Source organism: Phacochoerus africanus, chromosome 9 (genome assembly GCF_016906955.1).
Source record: "Phacochoerus africanus isolate WHEZ1 chromosome 9, ROS_Pafr_v1, whole genome shotgun sequence".
Lineage (NCBI taxonomy): Eukaryota > Metazoa > Chordata > Mammalia > Artiodactyla > Suidae > Phacochoerus > Phacochoerus africanus.
In genome coordinates, this window is record NC_062552.1 from 1,307,240 (window position 1) to 1,327,205 (window position 19,966).

General features: G+C 55.5%; 1 protein-coding gene across 2 annotated transcripts in view; it reads right to left on the reverse strand.

Moving 5' to 3' along the window:
• GMDS (GDP-mannose 4,6-dehydratase) overlaps nt 1-17,217 on the reverse strand; it is a 433,626-nt gene extending 416,409 nt beyond the window's left edge. The window contains exon 1 of one of the 2 annotated variants that reach the window (XM_047797344.1): nt 16,985-17,217. In XM_047797344.1, the coding sequence (XP_047653300.1) occupies nt 16,985-17,086 (102 nt within the window). In that variant the 5' untranslated portion in view covers nt 17,087-17,217. The remainder of the gene's footprint in view (nt 1-16,984) is intronic. The other variant, XM_047797345.1, reaches the window with a different exon arrangement.
• Between the last annotated feature and the right edge of the window lie 2,749 nt (nt 17,218-19,966).

Below are 19,966 nucleotides of genomic sequence, written 5' to 3' on the forward strand. Positions count from 1 at the left end.
ACCCTGTTTTAAATAGTAAACATCAAACTATGCTTATAATAATTCTGTAAATGACTTAGAAAGTAGTGGCACTCTTGCTAAGGATTGAACACGGAAAGATCTTAGCACATACAGGGCTTGGCACATATAAGCACTCTATACATTTTAACTGCTGTTAATAATCTTAGAACTACCTAGATTATAACGCTTTTGAGGGAGTAACTAAAACCTCAGGGCATTGACTGTTTGTTTGTTGTCTTTTTAGGGCTGCACCCACAGCACAGAATTGGAGCTGCAGCTGCCAGCCTACACCACAGCCACAGCAACATGGGATCCAAGCCGTGTCTGTGACCTACACCGCAGCTTGCAGCAGTGCCAGATCCTTGACCCACAGCGTGAGGCCAGGGATTGAACCTGTGTCCTCATGGATGCTAGTCAGATTCGTTTCCACTAGGGCATGACAGGAACTCCTCAGGTCATCTGAATACAAATGAGGGTGCTCCTTGGGGCCAAGACAGCTCTCACCTTCTCCGAACCCCCAGCCCCACAAGCCCTGTGCACATATGGGACACTCAGATGAACTCGAGCCAAAGCCACCAGGAAACAAAGTCCTTCTTTGAAAGAAAAAGACAAGATTGGCTTTGTTCTGGACAATAAAAAGTCAAGCAATACTTGAATCAAGTTCATTCAGGCTCTGGAATTATTTTAACTATGTCTGAGAGACAAAGTGACTGAAAACAGATGCTCTCTGGTGGCAAAGAGCCGCGATGAGATACGGCCAGTAAAGGACAGTACTACACGCGGCCTGTGGGCAGGCCCACAGGGTCTTGTCACCACCTCCCCACAGCAGCACCCTCAGCTGGCACGGCAGTCCCCCCATCCCAAGGCTGATAAGCCACTTTCTTAGCTCTCCTTTAAAACTGCAGAGTTGCGGAGTTCCCGTCATGGCTCAGTGGTTAATGAACCTGACTAGGAACCATGAGGTTGCAGGTTCGATCCCTGGCCTTGCTCAGTGGGTTAAGGATCCGGCCTTGCCATGAGCTGTGGTGTATGTCGCAGACACAGCTCAGATCCCGAGTTGCTATGGCTCTGGCGCAGGTCAGCAGCTACAGCTCTGATTAGATACCCCTAGTCTGGGAACCTCCATATGCCGCAGGAGCGGCCCTAGAAAAGGCAAAAATAAAAATAAAAATTAATTAATTAAATAAAACTGCAGAGTTGCAATGCAAACCTCAGGGAAGAGGAGGAAAGGAAAGCTGAAGGGCACATGGAATCCACCTGACACCAAGACGCCCACAACCTGGGAGGCGAAAGGAAAGGAACAGGATAAGCCACAACACTGGCCCCACAACGCCAGCCCCATCCTTCTGGGCCGCTCATCAACCCGGTCTAGTCCCGCTGAGGAAGACCCAGGGAGGGGCAGGCGGTTCATTTGGGTCATTCGGAAAAGCTAAGGACTGGCCTCTTTGCCAGAAATTAAGGGATTCGCCTTGGCAAGGTGCTTTCACCTCCCGGAAAGGAGGTGTTTACCCTCTGCTCTAGTGTCAGAGACGCGGGACACCAACAGGCCTTCCCCGTATCCTCCCAAGTGATGATTCCTCAATATAGTCAAATACGTACATCTGTCGTCTGGATACTGTCCACATTTTAATGCATATATTTTAAAGTGTTTTCGATTATAAATGCCATACCACTTACTATAAACTGCTGTGTGCCAACAACCCTACAATTAAGGGTTAATTATCCTTATTCAATGGTTAAGAAACCAAGGTTCCCAGAAGCAAGTTTATTCCAGGTCTTGGAGCCCAAACCCGACCTAGGGCCCTGCTCTCGCAGCTCATCTACTGCCTCGGCTCCACGGCCGCGGCCTGCGCCTCCACCATCCACACGGACGCCCTGGGACTCACCTGCCACCACCGCCGTGGAGAGATAACACTGCCTAAGGAGACCCCTACCTCCCTGAACAACAAAGCCAGGCTTCGGGGACTCGGGGACATTTGGGGCACATCTCAGAAGATGAACAAGCATTGAAACTGCTCAGAATTAAATGCTCTGTAGGTGTTTGCTGAGATGATTTCATGGCCAAGATCACACAACGACCGCTAATGTTCTGAGCTGAAGCCACTGCAGCTCATTCTGGCTTCTCACTCTGCGCCACAGAAGCCAAGGCTGCCCGTGAACAACCCCATGCGGGGAGGCGCCCTCCCTGCTACGCAGCCACTTTCCCTGTCATCTCTCAGAGTCCCCGTGCTCACCAGAGCCAAGCCCAGAAACATAAGGCTGCCTCTCTATTCTCACCATGTACTTAAAAGATAACTGTCTGAAGGGGAACAAAAGGCCCTGCACCCAATCAGCTACGTGAACAGCAGACTCGCGTCCACCTGCCACCCACAGGGCCCGAGGCTCCCCAAGTTCGCACCGAGGGGCCTGCAGGGGCACCCCAGCTGTGAGCTTAAAGGCAGCTGCCGTGGGAGGACAGGGAGGGGGGGAGGTTGACCCCCACCCCACCCCACCCCACCCCACCCCACCGGCAGCTCCTGTGCTTTAAAGCAGGTGATATCTCTCCTTCTTTCCTTCCTTCCTTCCTTCCCTCCCTCTTTTCTTTTGTTATGACTTCCTCCACGGCATATGGAAGTTCCTGGGCCAGGGATTGAGTCCGAGCCTCAGCTGCATCCTATACAGCAGCTGTGGCAACACAGGATCCTTAACCCACTGCACTGGCCAGGGATCGAATCAGCACCTCCGCAGCCACTGCAGTCAGGTTCTTAACCTGCTGCACCACAGCGGGAACTCCCCAAAAATTTTTTAAATAAAGCAAAACCTAAGTAAAGGGAGACTGGAAGCCACGAGCCCGAGTCCCCCCATCTACGGTCGGCCCGCAGCACAGGGCATCCAGGCTCCTCCGGGGAGGAGGGCAGAAAAGAAGCCGGCGGTGGGATCCGAGATGCACCAACCTTGGGAGGAGGGGGCTGACAGCGAAGAGGGGGGAGAAGATCAAGATCAAGGGCCTCGAGTGACAGCAGGGGACCGAAGTGACACCCGTAGAGCAACGAGAGGTGGCCAACGATCTTGGATGGGAAGGTCTTAGGGCGCCATGGGAAATCACCACAACAGTGGCTGGAAAGGACTTGAGAGAGAAGGAGGTGGACCCAGGGCCAAGGATGCTCGGCCGTGACACGCCTCGGGGATAAGTGGACTGGGAGCTTCTGGAACAGCCCTTTGCGTCCTTACAGACACACACCGGGTCCTGCCCTTCCGAATCCCGCTTCCCCACAGGGGTCTCTACGGAGGATCCTGGCCACGAGGCGACAGTGACCTCTGAGCACGAGGCTCGGGCGGCCGGGCGGCCAGTGCGGCAGGACACTGGACGTTGGCGATGTGCCACCCTGCTGAAAACTGCAGTCCGTTTGAAGCACTGCCTCCCATTTGGAAGAGCTCGCGCGTCTTCTCAGGGGAAAACAGTGTGACCAGGCCTTTCGGCAGCATGCACGTTTACACAGAAGGGACAGGCGGTCAGGAACGTCTGTGTCCAAGCTTGGCACAGTGTCTCTGCGCGAATGCTGAGGGGGGGCTCCTGAGGGCGGATGACGAGCACCACCACCTCCTAAAAACCTGGGATCGGGGCGTGAAACGGGAAGTTAATGGAGTATGCCCGTCGGGATGACAGCACAGCCTCAGGAAAATCACTGTGGAACAAGGGGGACGCGTCCAGGACGGCTGCGGGGAAGAAGCAAGGCACACGTTCCAAGCGCCAGCCAGGCTGGGCAGACGGCGGCGCTCTCACCCGACCCTCCCCCGGAGGGAAGCGGGGTGTCCGTTTCGCAAAGAGAAAGCCAGGCCCAGAGAGGCCCGAGGCCACAGAGCTGGGAACCAGGAGAACAGGCCGTCGGAACACAGGGGGGTCTGCACACTCCGGACCCGGGTGACCAGGAGGCGGTACCCGCTGCCTTCGTGAAAGAGCCCAGAGCGAGCTGCCCCTCGCTCCCCCCGGCCGCTCTGCGTGGACGCTGCATCAGGGTGCACCCTGGGGTTTCCCAGGCCGCACCCGGGTCAGGGTGTTTGTGAAAGCCCAACGCCAACGATCCTTATTGCACGGAAAGGAGGGAGAAGAGCATCTGTGGTGACACGTCGAGCTGGGGATCCGGAGGGAAGGACTGCAAGGCGCCAACGTGGAGGAGGAGGAGGAGGAGGAAACGCCGAAAGGCGAGCGGTGGGGTGGGGTGGGGAGAGCGCCAGCTTCCACCTGGACCCTGATCTGCAAACATCATCAATGCTCCTTCCAGAACCACTGAAATAAGAACCCGGTGTTTGTTTTCCAAACTCTCCTAAGGCACAATCACCAGCCACAAGGCAGTCGGGGAGGGGCCACGGGCGGCCGGGCGCCCAGGCTGCCGGCACAGATCTGCCGTGCTCTGGCCCCGGGGATAAGCGGCCCCCTCCGAGCCTGAAGGCCCACCCTGAAGAAGAAGGAAAGGGTGTGCATGGGGGGGCAGAGAACTATAACGAGGGAGAGAGAAGGAGAAAGCGAGGAGGAGGAGAAGGCAAATACTGCTCTGTGAGCTGACAGCAGGCAGGCTGGCGGTCAAGACACCTGCTCTGCGCTTCTGCATTTCCCAGCAGCTCACGAGTCTGCACAACACCAGGCCAACTTCCATGAGGAGGAGGCCCACTGAGAAATGGGCCGGAGCCTCGCCCCTTGCCCGGGTGAGGCCCACCACCTCCAGCTCCTAGGACCAGGGCGCCCGCCTCGCCAATGGCATCCTATCTCTTCTCGGGACTGGCCATGGGTAGGACCCTGGTGCTCGGGTAGAAGTAACGTAACCCTGTGAAGTGCGGGTCTGCCCTCTCCAGGGCCGGGATGCAGCCCCCAATCTCTGAAGAACACGTCAGGACTGCACGACCCCTGAGCCTTCCGACACCACCAGCTAGGTCTGAGTTACATTCACTTCCTGTCACTGTCCCTCAAACAAGAGTGCAGCCAAGCTAGGCACTGGTATGCGTCATAATGACACCGAAATATTAGGAATCGAGTTAATCAGGTGCCTTCCTAGACCACACCGTTAACAGAAGTTAACTGAAAAATACACCAAGAGCAACGGTCCCACCAGCAAAGTATCAATACCTCCCTCTCAGGACAAGTAGGGCTGAAATAGGAACATCTGAAACTGCAGTCTTCAATGAACATTACAAGAGTTTTTCTTTTCTTTTCTTTTCTTGCTTTTTAGGGCCACACCTGCAGCATATGGAAGTTCCAGGCTGGGGTGGAATCAGAACTGCAGTTGCCAGCCCCAGCGACGCGGGAACGAGCCACGTCTACGACCAGCAATGCGATATCCTAGAGCCACTGAGCAAGGCCAGGGATTGAACCCGCGTCCTCATGGATACTAGTCAGGTTCATAACCCACTGAGCCACAGTGGGAACTCCCAAAGCTTTTGCATTTAACAGCCAAAATTAATGCGGTGTCCCTCCTGGCTCAACGGGTTAAGGATTCAAGTCGTCGCTGCTGTGGCTCTGTTTACAGCTGTGGCTGGGCGTGATCCCTGGCCCAGGAACTCCTGCATGCCAAGAGCACGGCCAAAAAGAAAAATTAATGAACTGATCCTGTTTGCATGTATCCCCCTAAATTACATAATCTCACTCAAAATAGGAAATCAATTTAAAAAACAAAAAACAAAAAACACTTGAACCAAAACACACAAGCAGATGTCTGTGACAACTGTAATGGAGCCCAGGGAGGTGCCACCTGAGTGATGTGACGAGAAATCTTGAAGATGGGTTTCCCTCACCCTGACGTGTGTCCACGGCCCCACAGGCCCTTGTACACAGCCAGCACGTGCTGGTTCCTAAAGAAGCATCGGGGACAATTCCAGACCCAGAAAAGCCATGTCCTGCTCTAGGCCAGTAATGCCTGCTGAAAAGCAGTGATGTGAATCAGAAACAGACAAAACAATGAAAAAAAAGACACTAACAGGAGTTGGTGCGATGGCGCCGGTTCAATCCTGGGCCCGGGAACTTCTGCGAGCCACGGGCAAGGCCAAAAAAAAAAAAACTAGAGATGCTAATAACACTGTCGGTGACTGATTCTGACAGGTGTAATCTTGGCGGGTTTTTTTCCCTGATACTTTAAAAAGTCTTAAACTTCCCATTTTTTCTATAGTGAGCAGGTATTTTTTTTAACTGAGAAAGCGTTAAGGAAAAAAATTAGTTTGTCTTCAAGTCACTACCACAATCCCCTTCAGTGTGGTTATCGGATCAGAAAAGTTCAAAGGTTTTGGATCCGAAGGTCCTCACTTTAAATGGAGTTTTGGAGTTTCCTGGTGGCCTAGCCATTAAGGACCTGGCGTTGTCACTGCTGTGGTGAGGGTTCGACCCCTGGCTCAGGAACTTCTGCATGCTACGGTGTGGCCAAAAAAAAAAAAAAACACAGGTTCTCACTTCTGCGTCAGCGGGAACATTTTTTCGAAGAGCCAGTCTAGCTCTTGCGAAGAGCCCACCCAACACCCACCAAACTGAACAGGGGAAGAGCCAAGACCTTCCAAGCTCCGCACGTGACTCTACTGTGCCTCGAATGCTGGCAGCTGTCCACGCTTTACAGACAGTTCCAACTTCAGCTGCAAAAGGTGAATTTCTTCAGTGAGGACTAAAAGCGAAGGTCAAAGCAGCAAAAGGAAAAACAAAGTATCCTTCTGGAACGAGCGGACCAGCCCCAAATTTAGAGAAACTCTGATTCTGGGGGGAATGTCAGTGATTCCTAGAGGGTGACGGGCGGGGGGAGCCCTCGGCAGGAACCACTAAGGTGGGAGCAGCGAGGGAGTGACAGGTTAACCCCAGCCGAGCTGAAGGGCTGGGTGGACAGAGCACAGGGCTGTCTCCTTGGGCTTCCAGAATAAAGGGCCATTTGGCACAGGTGCGCCTGAGTCACAGTGGCCACGTGAGGATAGGGTGGGGCTCGGCTGTGGGCACAACCGCCCGGAACTCACCTGCAGCTCCTGGCACAGGCCCTGGCACGTTTGTCCGCCTTTGCAGTTCCGGGAATGTGGACATCTAGCCTCCCGCCCTTCAGGGAAGCCAGGCACCCCCACCCTGAGCCCCTCTGCTCGCCAGCAGAGTCCACCCTGGGAAGTTCAATGCACAAGGAAAAGCAGCAGCTTCACCTGCGGGGCCCCAGCCACAGAGGCCAGCTTCGGGGCTTGTCCCACAGAAACAGGATAGACCCTGTCCGAGCAGGCCTGGCTTTCCCCGGATGCAAACAGGGAGGCCGCATCACCCTGGCTGTCACTCAGCACTGGCCCTCTGCGACATAAGCTAAGGGCTGAGAGTCCTGCCTGCTTCGCTGGAAAACCAGAACACTCCCCTGGGAGAGCGGGCTCTGTCCCAGGTGCCACCGCTTAGGCCTCTTGCCCCCACGCCCCCACACCCAGGCAGGCGGGCAGAAAGTGCCATGCTCAGGTCCAGACCCACCTGGGCCGCCTCCCCCTCAGCAAGGGCTTCTCCCGACTCCAAGGCCAGGATTCGGCCACCAGAAAGGCCGACGTCACCAAAACTGCCTGACAGAAAAAGCCGCATACTCCCAGCTTCACTGCAGCGGAACAGAACGTCAGAGCATCAGGTTAGAAACTTGCAGGTCAACCACCTCTGCTGGTCGCCGAGGAGCCGGGCTGCCACCAGCTGGGCCTACGCCTTCACCTCCACCTCCTAGGCCCACTCCTCCCGTCCCAGCCAGGGGCGCTGAAGACCCCTCAAGAGCCTGCAGCAGGCTGGTGCCCCACGGCCCAAACCCAAGACGCATCATCCACGTGGGTCAACGGCCTCCTCGTGCAGCTGCCCCACTCCCACTGGGAACTCAGGAATGCCACTCCTCGGGGGGGTCACCTCCGACCCCGAGGTCAGGACGGCCACAGTCAAAGGGAAGAAAACCTCAGGAGCACCAACCTGTGCAGCTCAAAAAGCCCAGCAGGCATCCCAGGGCTCCTGGGCCCGCTCTACATCCTTCCGCCTCTGGGCCCCACACAGGGCTCTTCCAAGACAGGCTGGCTCCCAATCACCAGCCTGGGCTCCATAAAAGAACCCCTTCTAAAACACACCCTTGTTTTTAGGAATTGAAGTCTAAATTCCCGGAGTTACCATTGCAGTTCAGTGGATTAAGGACCCAATGTTATCTCTGTGAGGATGCAGGTTCCATCCCTGGCCCCACTCAGTGGGTTAAGGATCCAGCATTGCCGTGAGCTGTGGTGTAGGTCACAGACGCAGCTTGGATCCCATGTGGCTGTGGCTGTGGTGTAGGCTGGTAGCTGGAGCTCAGGTTAGACCCCTAGCTCGGGAACTTCCATGTGCTGCAGGTGCAGCCCTTAAAAAAAAAAAAAAAAAAAGAATCAAAATTCCCACAACAGGCTGGCGAAAGTAGAAACTTTTGGTGATAGTTAAATAGTTTAAAATCGACATGTTCAAACAGCAGTAAAGACTGAAAGACAACTCAATGGAAAGAAAATATTATGAGCTGAAATAATTCAAAATGTCCAAAAGTAGTCAAAACAGCAAAATGGATAAAGGAGTAAAATGAAAAACCACTACAGTACACAAAGAAAGCTGAAAGAAAAAGTAATAATAGAAACAGTTCGATATCTGTTCCAATGTCTATGTCCCCTTTCCAAGGTTTATATTAAAATGTAGAAAAGCAACACTCTCTGAAAAATCCATTATGTATTATCATTTCCCCTCAAAAACAACCCCCGGAAAATCTTCCTATTCACCCTTGAGAAATGCACTCAATACTCTCCTCCCCACCCCCCTGGGGCTGACCGACCTCACAAAACCCAGTCAAAACCACCAGAGGCGCCCCAAAACTTGATTTCAGTTTCCGGTTCCCAGTTAAATCTGAAACAACACAACCATTTGCACATTCCTTCCAACCCACCCGAGGACAAAGGACAGCTGCTCAAGCAGAGCCAGGGGGACCTGGGGGACCTGGGAGCCCCTCTCTGTGAGGCAGGGGTCTGGCCAGCACGCCGAAGAATGTGGCAAAAATGGAATCTCAACCAACCCACCCACGGGCGGCCCCCTCACCTTCCACGAACGAGGTACCCAGGGACGGAGGGTCTAGTGCCCCGGGCACCTTAACCCCAGGCTCCTCCTCCCGGCGCCCTGGCTTCCACGCCCAGCCCTGCCCTCCGCACACAGTCTGGAGACGCGGCCAGCCCTGGGCTCCAGAAGCAACGGTCACGGCAGGCCTACAGCCGAGTCCGAGAGTCAGACAAGGGAACAACTGCTGTTTAATGAAACAGCATCCGATGGTGGCTCCCAAATGCAGCCGACAGGCCAACGCCAACGCCGTTGCACACGTTCGGCCCCTTCTTTCACCGAAAGAGCAAAGCAGCCGGACGGAAGGTCAGGCGGCCAAGAGAGTAGGCCGTGACCGGCGACGGCTCGGCAGCCCGGCCGCGTGGCTGCGGCCTGGGCCGAAATGTCTCCGGCATCCGGATGACTGACAGCAGGTCGGAAACGCCCTTCACTCCAAACCCCGGCCGCGGTCCGTCAATCTCAAGGTTTCGTCAGCCCCCGAAAGCTGAAAATCTGGGCTCTCCCGGGACTCGGGACGCCTCCTCGCTGGGCCCCGCACCCCGAACAGGCCCAGCCAGGGCCCCGCCCTCGCCCCGAGGCCGCTGCTGAACATCGAGCCCCCACGCGGCTTCTCACCAAGACACGGGTGCGGCAGATGCAGGAGACGCTGCTGCCGGCCGCCCCGCGCCCCCGTGCGTCTCGGGGGCCGCAACCCTGGCCCGCGACCGCCCTCCTCCCCCTCGCCACCGCCTCGCAGTGCGCGGGCGCCGGTCAGACCCAAGGCGCCGCCCCCGCCCCGCATCGCCGGCTCTCTCCTCCGCGCCTCTGCCGGGGGGCTCCGCAGCCCCGCGGGCCTCACCTCCACCGGATCCCCTCTGACCTGACAAGAAGCCCTTGCATCAGGAAAAGCAAGACCCCTCAGCGGCCCGGACGCCCTCCGTCCACAAGACCCCGCGCCTCCTTCCCGGCCACGCCGCCCACTCTGGGCCCCCGGCCGCAGCCCCGCCTGGCCCTGCGGCGACCCTGCAGCCTGACCCATGTCCCTTCTTAGCGCCACCGAAGGCCGCCAAAGGACCACCGAAGTCAAAAAGCCCTCCTCAGTCCTAATTCCTCCCGACGGCCCTCGAAGCTCTTGCAACGTTGGAAATCCAGCCCGTGGTCCCCCTCCAGGACAGGAACCCCGGGAACTGACGAGAGGCGTCCAAAGACATGCCTGCCTGGGGACGCTGGCAGCAGCATGGCCGGCATCGGCCAGGAGGTAAAAACGACCCAGATGTCCCTGGACGGGTGAGCAGAAACACACGTGGCCGTTCGACGGAACAGCACGCAGCCCTGGAAAGGAGTGAGGCCCTGGCGCGGGCTACAAAGGGGCGGACCTGACCGCAAAGTCCCAGGAGCCACATACAAAGAGCCTGCCGCGTTTGCACGCACCCTCCGGGACGGGACCCAGGACACAGGACACGGGGCAGGGGCAGGAGCCACCTCTTCACGGGTACAGGGTTGCCCTCTGAGGTGACGAACACACCCCAGAACTAGCGGTGGAAAGGTCTGCACAGCCCTGTGGACCCCGGAGGACAAGCCATGGCGGCCACATGCTCTAGCCTGTCCCCGCTCACCTGCCTCTCCCCCAGCGAGGACTCGCCGCCCATGCGCCCACCAGGGCCCACGGGAAGCTCTGCAGCCATCAGCCCGAGAACCCCTCGCCCCTGCCACCGCCGCCCCAGGGCCCTCCCGCCTCGCCGAGCAGGAGCAGGCTACCGGCTGGCGACCCTCTGGGGGAAAGAGCCCGGCAGACGGCAGGGAAGGACCCTCTGCTCCCACCACTTCCATCCCTTCCTGTGAGACCCCTCGGAGAACGGAGGAGCGGCCACGGCGTTCTCAATAGCTGCAGAGAACAGCCCTCCCCTTCCCACCCGCACCGCGGACGGCTCCTGAGACAGACGAGCTTTAATGTCAACGTCACCTAACTGGCAAAGCACTCATCAAACAGCAGCGGGTAAACACAGCTTGCTTCCCGACACCAGGGAACTTCCACAGTTTGTCAACAGTCTGACCCGCAGGGCCCGTCTGCCTGGACACAGGAGAAAGGTCCCAGGACAAGACCAGGGCAGCAGGGGCCTCGGGCAAGGGGCGCTCTCCCCGGCTCAGTGTCCTTGCTTCACCTGAGGCGGACAGGACAGCAAAAACCAAAGCCCGGGCAGTGCCCCGAGATAAAGTCTTTAAAGTGTGGGGCACACGGCCTGGCACACAGTAACATTCTGTCAATGCCAGTAACTTTCTTCTGTGCCCTTCCCACAAATAATTATCTCCAAGTATCCAGAATCCTGATGCAAGGCAAACATTCTGCCTCACTCCTTAAGCTTGATTCTCTACATGGAATCACAGGCAAATAACTCCCCTTTAGTGAAAACTTCTGTCCCAGAAAAGTTCAGGGAAGGCTGCGTCAAAGGACAGGCAGTGGGGCCTCCGCATGTCAGAGAGAAGCCACTGAGGATCACAGGACAGTTAACCGTTCTTCCAGTTCAGCTCAGCAACCTCGGCAGTAACCAAGAACACTCGCCTGGGTTTCAGCCGCGGAGTCCCGGAGCCCGGCACGAGCTGGCAGCACTGGGCCCCACATCCTGGGTGGACCAGGCAGAGCCGGAGGCACCCTCGAGCTCAGGCGCACGGAGCACTCAGCCTCGGATGAACCGCGAATGTCCGAGCTCTCTGAAGTGCGTCCTGTCCAAAGCTAATCTCCCTTTAGCTGCATTAATCCTTTATTTATCTTCCTTGGTAGATTAAACACTAAAGAGTCTTATTTAATTACCTCTCCATCTTTTCAAACTGCAAATGCTTTGTTAAACTAAGATGTTAAATGTTATATAAAGTTAACATAAAGTCACCCTTTCCTTAAATACTGAAATAGACTGGATTACTTTCCAGATGTAACTTGTTATTATTCAACTTTACCCAACACCATACTGTACATGTACTGCTCCTGCTCCAGTTTCTAGCTCAAAGCAGCCTTGTCCCTACTCTCGGTGGAGGACAACGTGGACCAGTCCTAGACCAGGAAGGACGGCAGCCCCCGTCCTAACCCAGCACTAACTGTCTGTGTCACACTCCTCCAGGCTCGCCGCCTCCCTCGCCGCCTCCTCCACATGCTGATGGTAATTTAACTCCACACTAAAATCCCAACATCACGGAATTTTTTTTTAATTCAGTGGTTAATATGAATATAGAAAAAGTTTCTTACAAAACTGGACCATGGTTTTTTTTCTCCCTCAAACGGGTGTATCCCACGTCCTCTACATCATTTTACCTCCTAAACTGCAGGGTGTCTGTTAGGTATATGTGACCCAGTGCTCCCCAGAACCCCACGGTGCCTTGCTTCCACCCGACCAACAGGAAACGCATCGCAGCACTCTGCTCCCATTCCTACACACGTCTATGGCTTCCGGGCAAGCTTTCTGCAAGACAGTAACCAGTAAGAAAAGATTAATGTAATTATCAAGTATCGTGAGTATTAACCTGTGTCAGGGACACTAGATAAGGGGGTAAGTGACACAGACAGTGTCTTCCTACCATCGAGGAGCCACAATCCTGCAGACCCAGCTCGGGCCCTTTACGCCCACCCTTCCCAGGCAGACGTCACCAATCAATCGTGGGCCTCCCCTTGACCTGGACACAACTTTGGCTAGGATTCCGATCAAACATTTTCATAGAGCTCATCACATTTTACTAAATCTCCATCAACACAAGTGGTGATTCTAATACCTATGTTGGAAGGAAGAAATGTGTGGCAAATCAAATATGGACGAGAAGTAAAACCAAAACACGTAATATCCCTTTCATCTAGTAGGATTCAGCAGAAGCATTACTTAAAAGAACTGTGGAAAGAATGGTAGCCGATTCTAAATTACCACTTTCTAACATCCTAAATTAATTTTTTTCTTTTACGGCCATACCAAGGCATATGGAAATTCCCAGGCTAGGGGTCAAATCAGAGCTACAGCTGCCAGCCTACACCACAGCCACAGCAATGCAGGATCTGAGTCTTGTCTGTGACCTACACCACAGCCACAGCAACACAGGATCCAAGCCGAATCTGCGACCTACACCACAGCTCATGGCAACACCAGATCCCCGACCCATTGATCGAGGCCAGGGATCATGGATACTAATCCTCATGGATACTAGTCGGGTTCGTTTCCGCTGTGCCAGGAAGGGAACTCCCCTAAATTAATTCTAGATAAAGCCCGTGAGAGACACCTGAGTCTAGGGACTCCTGTTATCTGTTTTGCATGTGTTCTCTTTGAAGGCTACGGTAGGTTTATGGCAGCTAGAATATGCTCAGAATAATGAAATTCGTGAAAATAAAAAAATAAGTCCACGAAAATAAAATCATGACACAAAATATCACGTCTTAAATAAGCTGACCTTGACAACTCAAAGGGTCCCTCTTTGTTATCTGTGCAAGATTTACCAAAAACACATTGTCTTCCAATGGCAGACACGTGAACTCCGCTTGACAAGGGCTAACTACTCAACTGTGTAAAGATTAACATGTGTCCCCGCGTGTCCCCATGCCTCATGATGCTTAACTCTGGAACCCGCACCTGCATCCATGTCTGACCAGATCTAAACAACGTTCCGAGGAAAATCTAGGCCACCTGCAGGTGCCAAGGACCTCCTGTGTCACACTCGTCCACACTCTAAACTCCAATATTAACTCACTAGCAACACACCTGACGGGTCATCTACGGTTCAACTTGCCTAGTCTGGCAGAGCCTAGTGACACAACAGACACTGAAAAGAGAGGAATCTACCAACACAGACCATTCAATTCTCTAGCGTGTCTACCCACTGAAAGGTGTGCTCTCACTGCCTGGAGGGGACACAAGTGCCCAGGGCGATGACGCTCCTGTGTGGCTCAACATCTGTAGTTGAGTCACACACACCCCTCCCCCCGACCTGGGGAGCTCAGCACCAATAACAAGTCCTACCCACGGGTCTGGACAGTCGGAAGTTCAAAGCTGAATCTCATGCCACCTGACCGCTGTTCTCAGCCCCAGATACCCTACCTCCATCTTTCTCCTGCCTTCATGGCAGATGGCTGGTTTTTTCCTTCTCCTTAGGATGGTCTATTGACGTGTTTGCGTTTGTTTGTTTTTTTAAGCTGTTTACTTCCTTCCTTACTTATTCATTTATTTATTTTGGCCATGTCCACAGCATGTGAAAGTTTTCAGGCCAGGGATTGAACCAGCACCACAGCAGTGACAATGCCAAATCCTCAACAACCCTTAACCCACTGAGCCACCAGGAAACTCCTAATGATGTTTTTTATTGAGGTCACCTCAGAACCTTTTTGGAAATAAGCAAGGGGTATAAAATGTAATTCATTATCTTTCCTCCTATTATCACTATATTTTGGTTCTCACTGTCCCCCAAACTCTCCCCCTCTCCACACTCCTGGACATGCTGTTCCCCCAGAGACAGTCCCTGCTCTTCCCAGCATTCAGGGACTTCTCCCAGTGTCCTGAGGTTGGATGGACCAGTCACAGGGTCCCTAACATCCTTGTACATACGCACTTTATCATGTGCATTAAGTCCTGGAAAACCGTGAGACCCTGGAGGAGAGAGTGCGCCGTACAACACATCCCCTGTTCCCCGCAGCAGCAGAGTAAGGCTCGCACCCTGCAGACGCGCGGTAAAGATGCGTCCTGTTAATGGGAAGAGTAAGCCACTGTCCCTGGGAGCCCACTACGTGAAACCACAAGGGAGGATGTAGGCGTAAAGGGTTTCCAGCTTAAAGGCGAGTACAAACCAAAGAACTGAGACATGTAAATTACCTACAAAGCCAACAGGGATGTACTCTGTAAACACAGAAAAGAAACTACAAGGCCTGCAAGGGCTGCATCAGGCTGGATCAGGGTGAGGACAGAGACTTCAGCTGAGCTACAGAGTGAGATCTGCGAGGGCCTTTGGCCACAAAATACTACGCCTGACCAGGTACCAGGCGACCACATTCGGAGAAAAGCAGGAGCATCTCTCCTGTGGAGGAGAGAGGAGTGAACCCGAGCAGACCCTGAGGTGAGCCCTGGGGTGGCTGGCAGAGGGCCTACAGGCAGCAACGCTGAGCTAGAGCCTTATTTTCTTCAAGGTGATTTAAAAGATAAAAACCCTGGGCAATGATGCCCAAGGCTGTGCCAGGAAGAGACAGAAGGAAGAAAGCTGGAGTGACCGCTCTAAGGACTGGTGATGCCCACACACGGAGCACGAGAGCGTGGAAACCTGGGACAACCCATCCAAGCCGATCTTGGCACAACAGCCACCTTGAATCTGAGGCCTCTTCTTAGAGAAAAACCACACAAACACACACACACACACACACACACACACACACACACACATGGCTGTAACTTAACGTGTGTGGTAGGTGTGTGGCTTACTACGGGCAGGATAACAAAATGGCTTAGAGCAACTCTTGGGTTCACATCTCGGCTCTGACACTCCTGAGGTGTGTGCCCTGGGGGGACACATTAACCTGACTTAGCCAGGTATAAAAGGGGACAAAAACTGTACCTGCCTCTTACGCAGGGAAATATAAAATGCCCCGTAGTAGAGTGGGTGGCTCAGCGAGCTCTCCCCTGACATTACTGAGGAAATGGACAATAGGTGGCATCGTCAGACCCTGGCCTGAACATCAAGGGACTCAGGTGACCCTTGACACACACGGTGGGCGTCACTGTCCTAGACGATAAACGCGGAGCAGAGCCGAGAACTCCATCGGCAAGGGCACACATGCCAACCAAAATCCAGCACTATGCCAGGGGCTGCAGAAGCCCACAGGGCACCCAGCAAGCAAGGGTGGGTGCTGGAGGCAGTGGGGCGCACTGGGGCAGAGGCTACGAGGACACCGACTCTCAGGCAGGGGTTAAAGCTGGAATGAAGGGTGGGAGCAGAAGTGTCTGAAATGGGCTTAGGAAGACACCCCTGGGGTAGCCCAGGGGACAAGCAGAGTGGGCCGCCAGGGCACCTTCCTGGCCACTCAGTACCAGCCCGACGCCTGCACTCAGCTCTGAATGCGGCTTCACTTCTAACCTGCAAGGATTCCTACGGCAGGTCACTTAGCCTGGCATGAGCCATGCCCACGGAGCCACGTGAACAGCCTAACTCATTTCTGGATGATATCGAACTTCTGCAGGCCCTTGACTGAACTGCAGGGCTCTCTTTCTCTTCCTCAACCTCAGACCCTCGTGCGGCCACGGCCTCCCACCGGTTTCCAAAGACGTGTTTACTGGAACACCTCCAACACGGTGAGATGCACGAGACACCAGAAGTCAGGCAGGATCCACCAGTTAAAGTTGTCCCACGTTCTCTGACCACGTCTAGGCAGTTTCGGCCTCCGTTCTAACGCTGGAGAGCTCTGGGAGCCCTGCAGGGCACTTGCCAGTCGCGAGCCCTGGGGCCTCAGCTTCCACATCTGCAGGGTGGGGTCACACCTGCCGCCCTCGAGGAGGAGCTGGGAACCCTGAGCGACAAGGGGCGCAAGTGCACTCGCTGTCAGGCGACCGTCCCCCGTCCACGGTAGCCGGCCGCCGCCCGGGGGGGCTCCGGGCCCGAGGCCCCTTCTGCAGAACCGCGTCCCGACAGCGCGCAGGCCCGCGGCGCGCGGCGCGGAGAGCTCGGTCCCGCCGCGCCGGGGCCAAGCCTGGGCCAGCCCCACGCGTCCCGCGGTCGCGGAAGTTTCCGCGAGCTGCGCTTTTATTTAAAACGTTTCCTGGTCTGTGACTGCACAGCCCGCGCTCCTTTATTTCCTTTTCGGTCTGGAAGCCGACCTGGCGAGGGGGCCGCGCAGCGCGGAGGCCGCCCCGCGCCGGGCATCCGCCGGGCGGCGAGCCCACCCGCGGCCCCCGCCCCCGCGCCCCCGAGCGCACGTGCCGCGGCGCCCGCCCCGCTCACCTGGCCGGTGATGCCCGTGATGAGCGCCACCTTCCTGGGCTTGCCGGTCTCGCCGTCCCCGGAGCCGCGGCCGCTGGGGCAGCGCGCCGCCGCGTGGGCCATGTCCGGGCTGAGGTAGGGCGCGGAGGGCCGGGGGTGTGCCGCGCGAGCCGCCTCCCGGCTGCAGGACCAGCGCACCTCGCGGCCGGCCGCCACACTGACAGGGCCGCCCGGGAGGCCGGCCGGGGCGGGCCGGGGGCGGGCCGGGCGGCGGGGCAGCGGCCCAGCGGGCGCCGCGTCAGTCGCGTCAACGCGCCGCGCCGCCGCGCCGGCGGCAAGCCCCGCCCCCGCCGGCGGCCGCGCAGCCCGGCGGCAGGCCACGCCCTCCGCTGGAGGCGCGCGGTGGCCGGTGGGCGGGCCCTGAGTCTGGGGGAGGGCCCTGTCCCCGAGGGGCGGGGCCTTGAGGCCTGCTCTGGCTGGTGGCATCCTCTGCCGGGCCTCGGAAGTCTGGTCTCCCCCGCCTGTCCTTGGAGACACCGGGGTGGACTGGCTTCACCATCTCACCCTCTCGAATCTCCCAGGAGACCTCGTGGTACCCGAGGATGCTGGGACAAACTCGAGGCTTATCTTCCCGTTAGGAGAAAGCCCTGAATTCCTACTGTAGGTGTAGGGCCCTAGGCCATCTGCTTTGGGAAGCAGCTGCTGCAGTGCCTTCTGAGGAGTCTGGCTCTACGCTTCCGGAAGGGCTCTACCCTCACAAGGCCCTGGAAGGGTTATGGATGTGGGCCATGACAGCCTCACCTCTAACCTGCTTTCTGGCTCTTCTCGCATTTTTCTGAGGCTAGGAACCTAGCAGGAGGTTCCAAGTGACTGGATTCCTGATGGCCCAGCCGGCCAAGGATCTTGCGTTGTCACTACTGCGGCTGGGGTTGCTGCTGTTGCATGAGCTCCATCCCTGGCCTGGGAACTTCCAGATGGCTTGAGTGTGGCCAAAAATGAAAAAAAGTTCCAGTCTGAGAACGAGCAGGGCACGAGGAGAAAGTCTCTGGCCTCACCCACATGCAGCATAAGGAAATACTGAAAAGCCTGTATGGGTCAGTAAACCTGACATGTCCAATTGCAAAAAATAGTTCAAAGGCAAAGCGGGGCCCTAGCTTGATGGCTGTTGAATTTGGCTTCCACGTGGCGGCTGCCCATTGGGAGCAGAGCTGACGCAGACACTGGCGGGGTAGCAGGTGTGTGTACCTAAGCCTTGGCAGGAATCCAGGGCGGACGCGGGACTTCCTGCTGGCCACCGCTCTACTTCTCTGCACTGTCTTAGCCCCGCCCCCCAACAGATCACTGCAGACCAGCACGTCAGATCACAAATGAGTGACTCGGAGGTGCCCAACCTAACCCGCAACACCCTTACAGACCTCAAATCCCAAAATAGAAAAGCTTGGGATGTCATTAAAACTCCCTCTGTCCCCTAGGCCTGTCAGGAATACTCATGAGCTGGAAGGGTAGCCTTGTCCGTGGATTCCCTTGGCCCTCTTCCGTCCGTTTTATGCAGAGACCCACCAAGTACGGAGGCCGCCTCAGTGAATGAAGAGGCCCTGAGGTGGGGAGAGGGGACACTTTCCCTTAGGCCACCTCACTAGAAGCCAGAAAGGTCTGAAATCTACTCGAGTCTATTAAAAATGTGTTCGTTTTAATATATATATGATATGAATTAATTTGCAGATAAATTATGTAACATGTCTCCAAAAGTGCTGGAAAAATGGATACTTGGGGAGGATGTGACACTTTTATCACACAGCTGAGCTCTCCCATCACCCTCCTGGGCACTGGACATTTGCCTGTCCTGGCAAGAAGCTTGACAGTAGAAGCCCCATGAAAAGAAAATCAATTATATGTTAGAGCCTGTAAATAAAATAATTACAAAATATTGAGGGAAATGGTAGTTCAGAGATGTGGCAGAAGGTTTCAAAATGAAGGCTGTTTCTCTAGGAAACTTCTCTGAAGAAAGGTGGTGAGGCAGGAAGGCCAGAGTACAGCCATTGTGGAACGGCCTTAGCAGGGGGCTTGATAGTTGCAGGAAAACAAAGCACCTAAATGCTTGGGCTCCTGAGGCAGTAACCAAAGACCCACAGGAACAAAAAATTATCTCTGTTCCACTCACGTGTACATAGTTTCCAAAGGACAAAAGTGGGGCTATAAATCAGCCACGGGACAGAATCAGGGAACCCCCAGTTCCCTGAAAGGTACAGATAAAGGCCTGACACACATTCCTAAGTCGTTCCTGTGGGAAGCAGACCCCCAACGAGACGAAAACTGCGGGCTGCAGCCAGGAGGCTTGAAACTTCACCTTGAAGGCAACCGGCCAGAGGCGTGGCGGCCCCTCCCCCACAGGACCCTTCCCACGCTTTCCCTCCTTCTCCCTGATGCGCAGGCTCTCCTTTAGGTAGAAAGCTTTGCTTGCCTGAGGGTCCGTGGGAGTGATGCGCGTTTCCATGGCATTGCTGTCCAGGACTCTGGCGAGGGCCTGGGACCAGTGGGAGGGAAGCAGGTGGGTTTGCTGAGGCTGCCATAGCAAAGGACCGCAGGCTGCGGGCTTGAAGAGGAGAAATTTGTTTCCTCACAGTTTGGAGGCTGGAAGTCCAAGATCAGGGGTCAGCAGGGCTGGTTCCTTCTGCAGCCTCTCCTCTTAGCTGCCTCAGGGTAAGAAGGGTCAAAACTAGAAACCCCTTGTGGTACAGCGGGTTAAGGATTCGGTGCTGTCTTGGCTATGGTGTGGGTTTGATCCCCGGCCCGGGAACTTCCCCAGAATCAGAACTGAGGTGCATGGAACACCCAACTGATATCCGAGAGCTGCTCCTTGGTGATCGGGAAACCCTCCCTAAATGTACACTTGTGTCAATCAAACCCGTGCCTCCATGGCGACTGGAGCCGCTGCAGTCAGGTCCTCAACCCACAGTCCTGTAGCAGGAACTCCAAAAGTCATGAATTTTTAAATAAAATCTT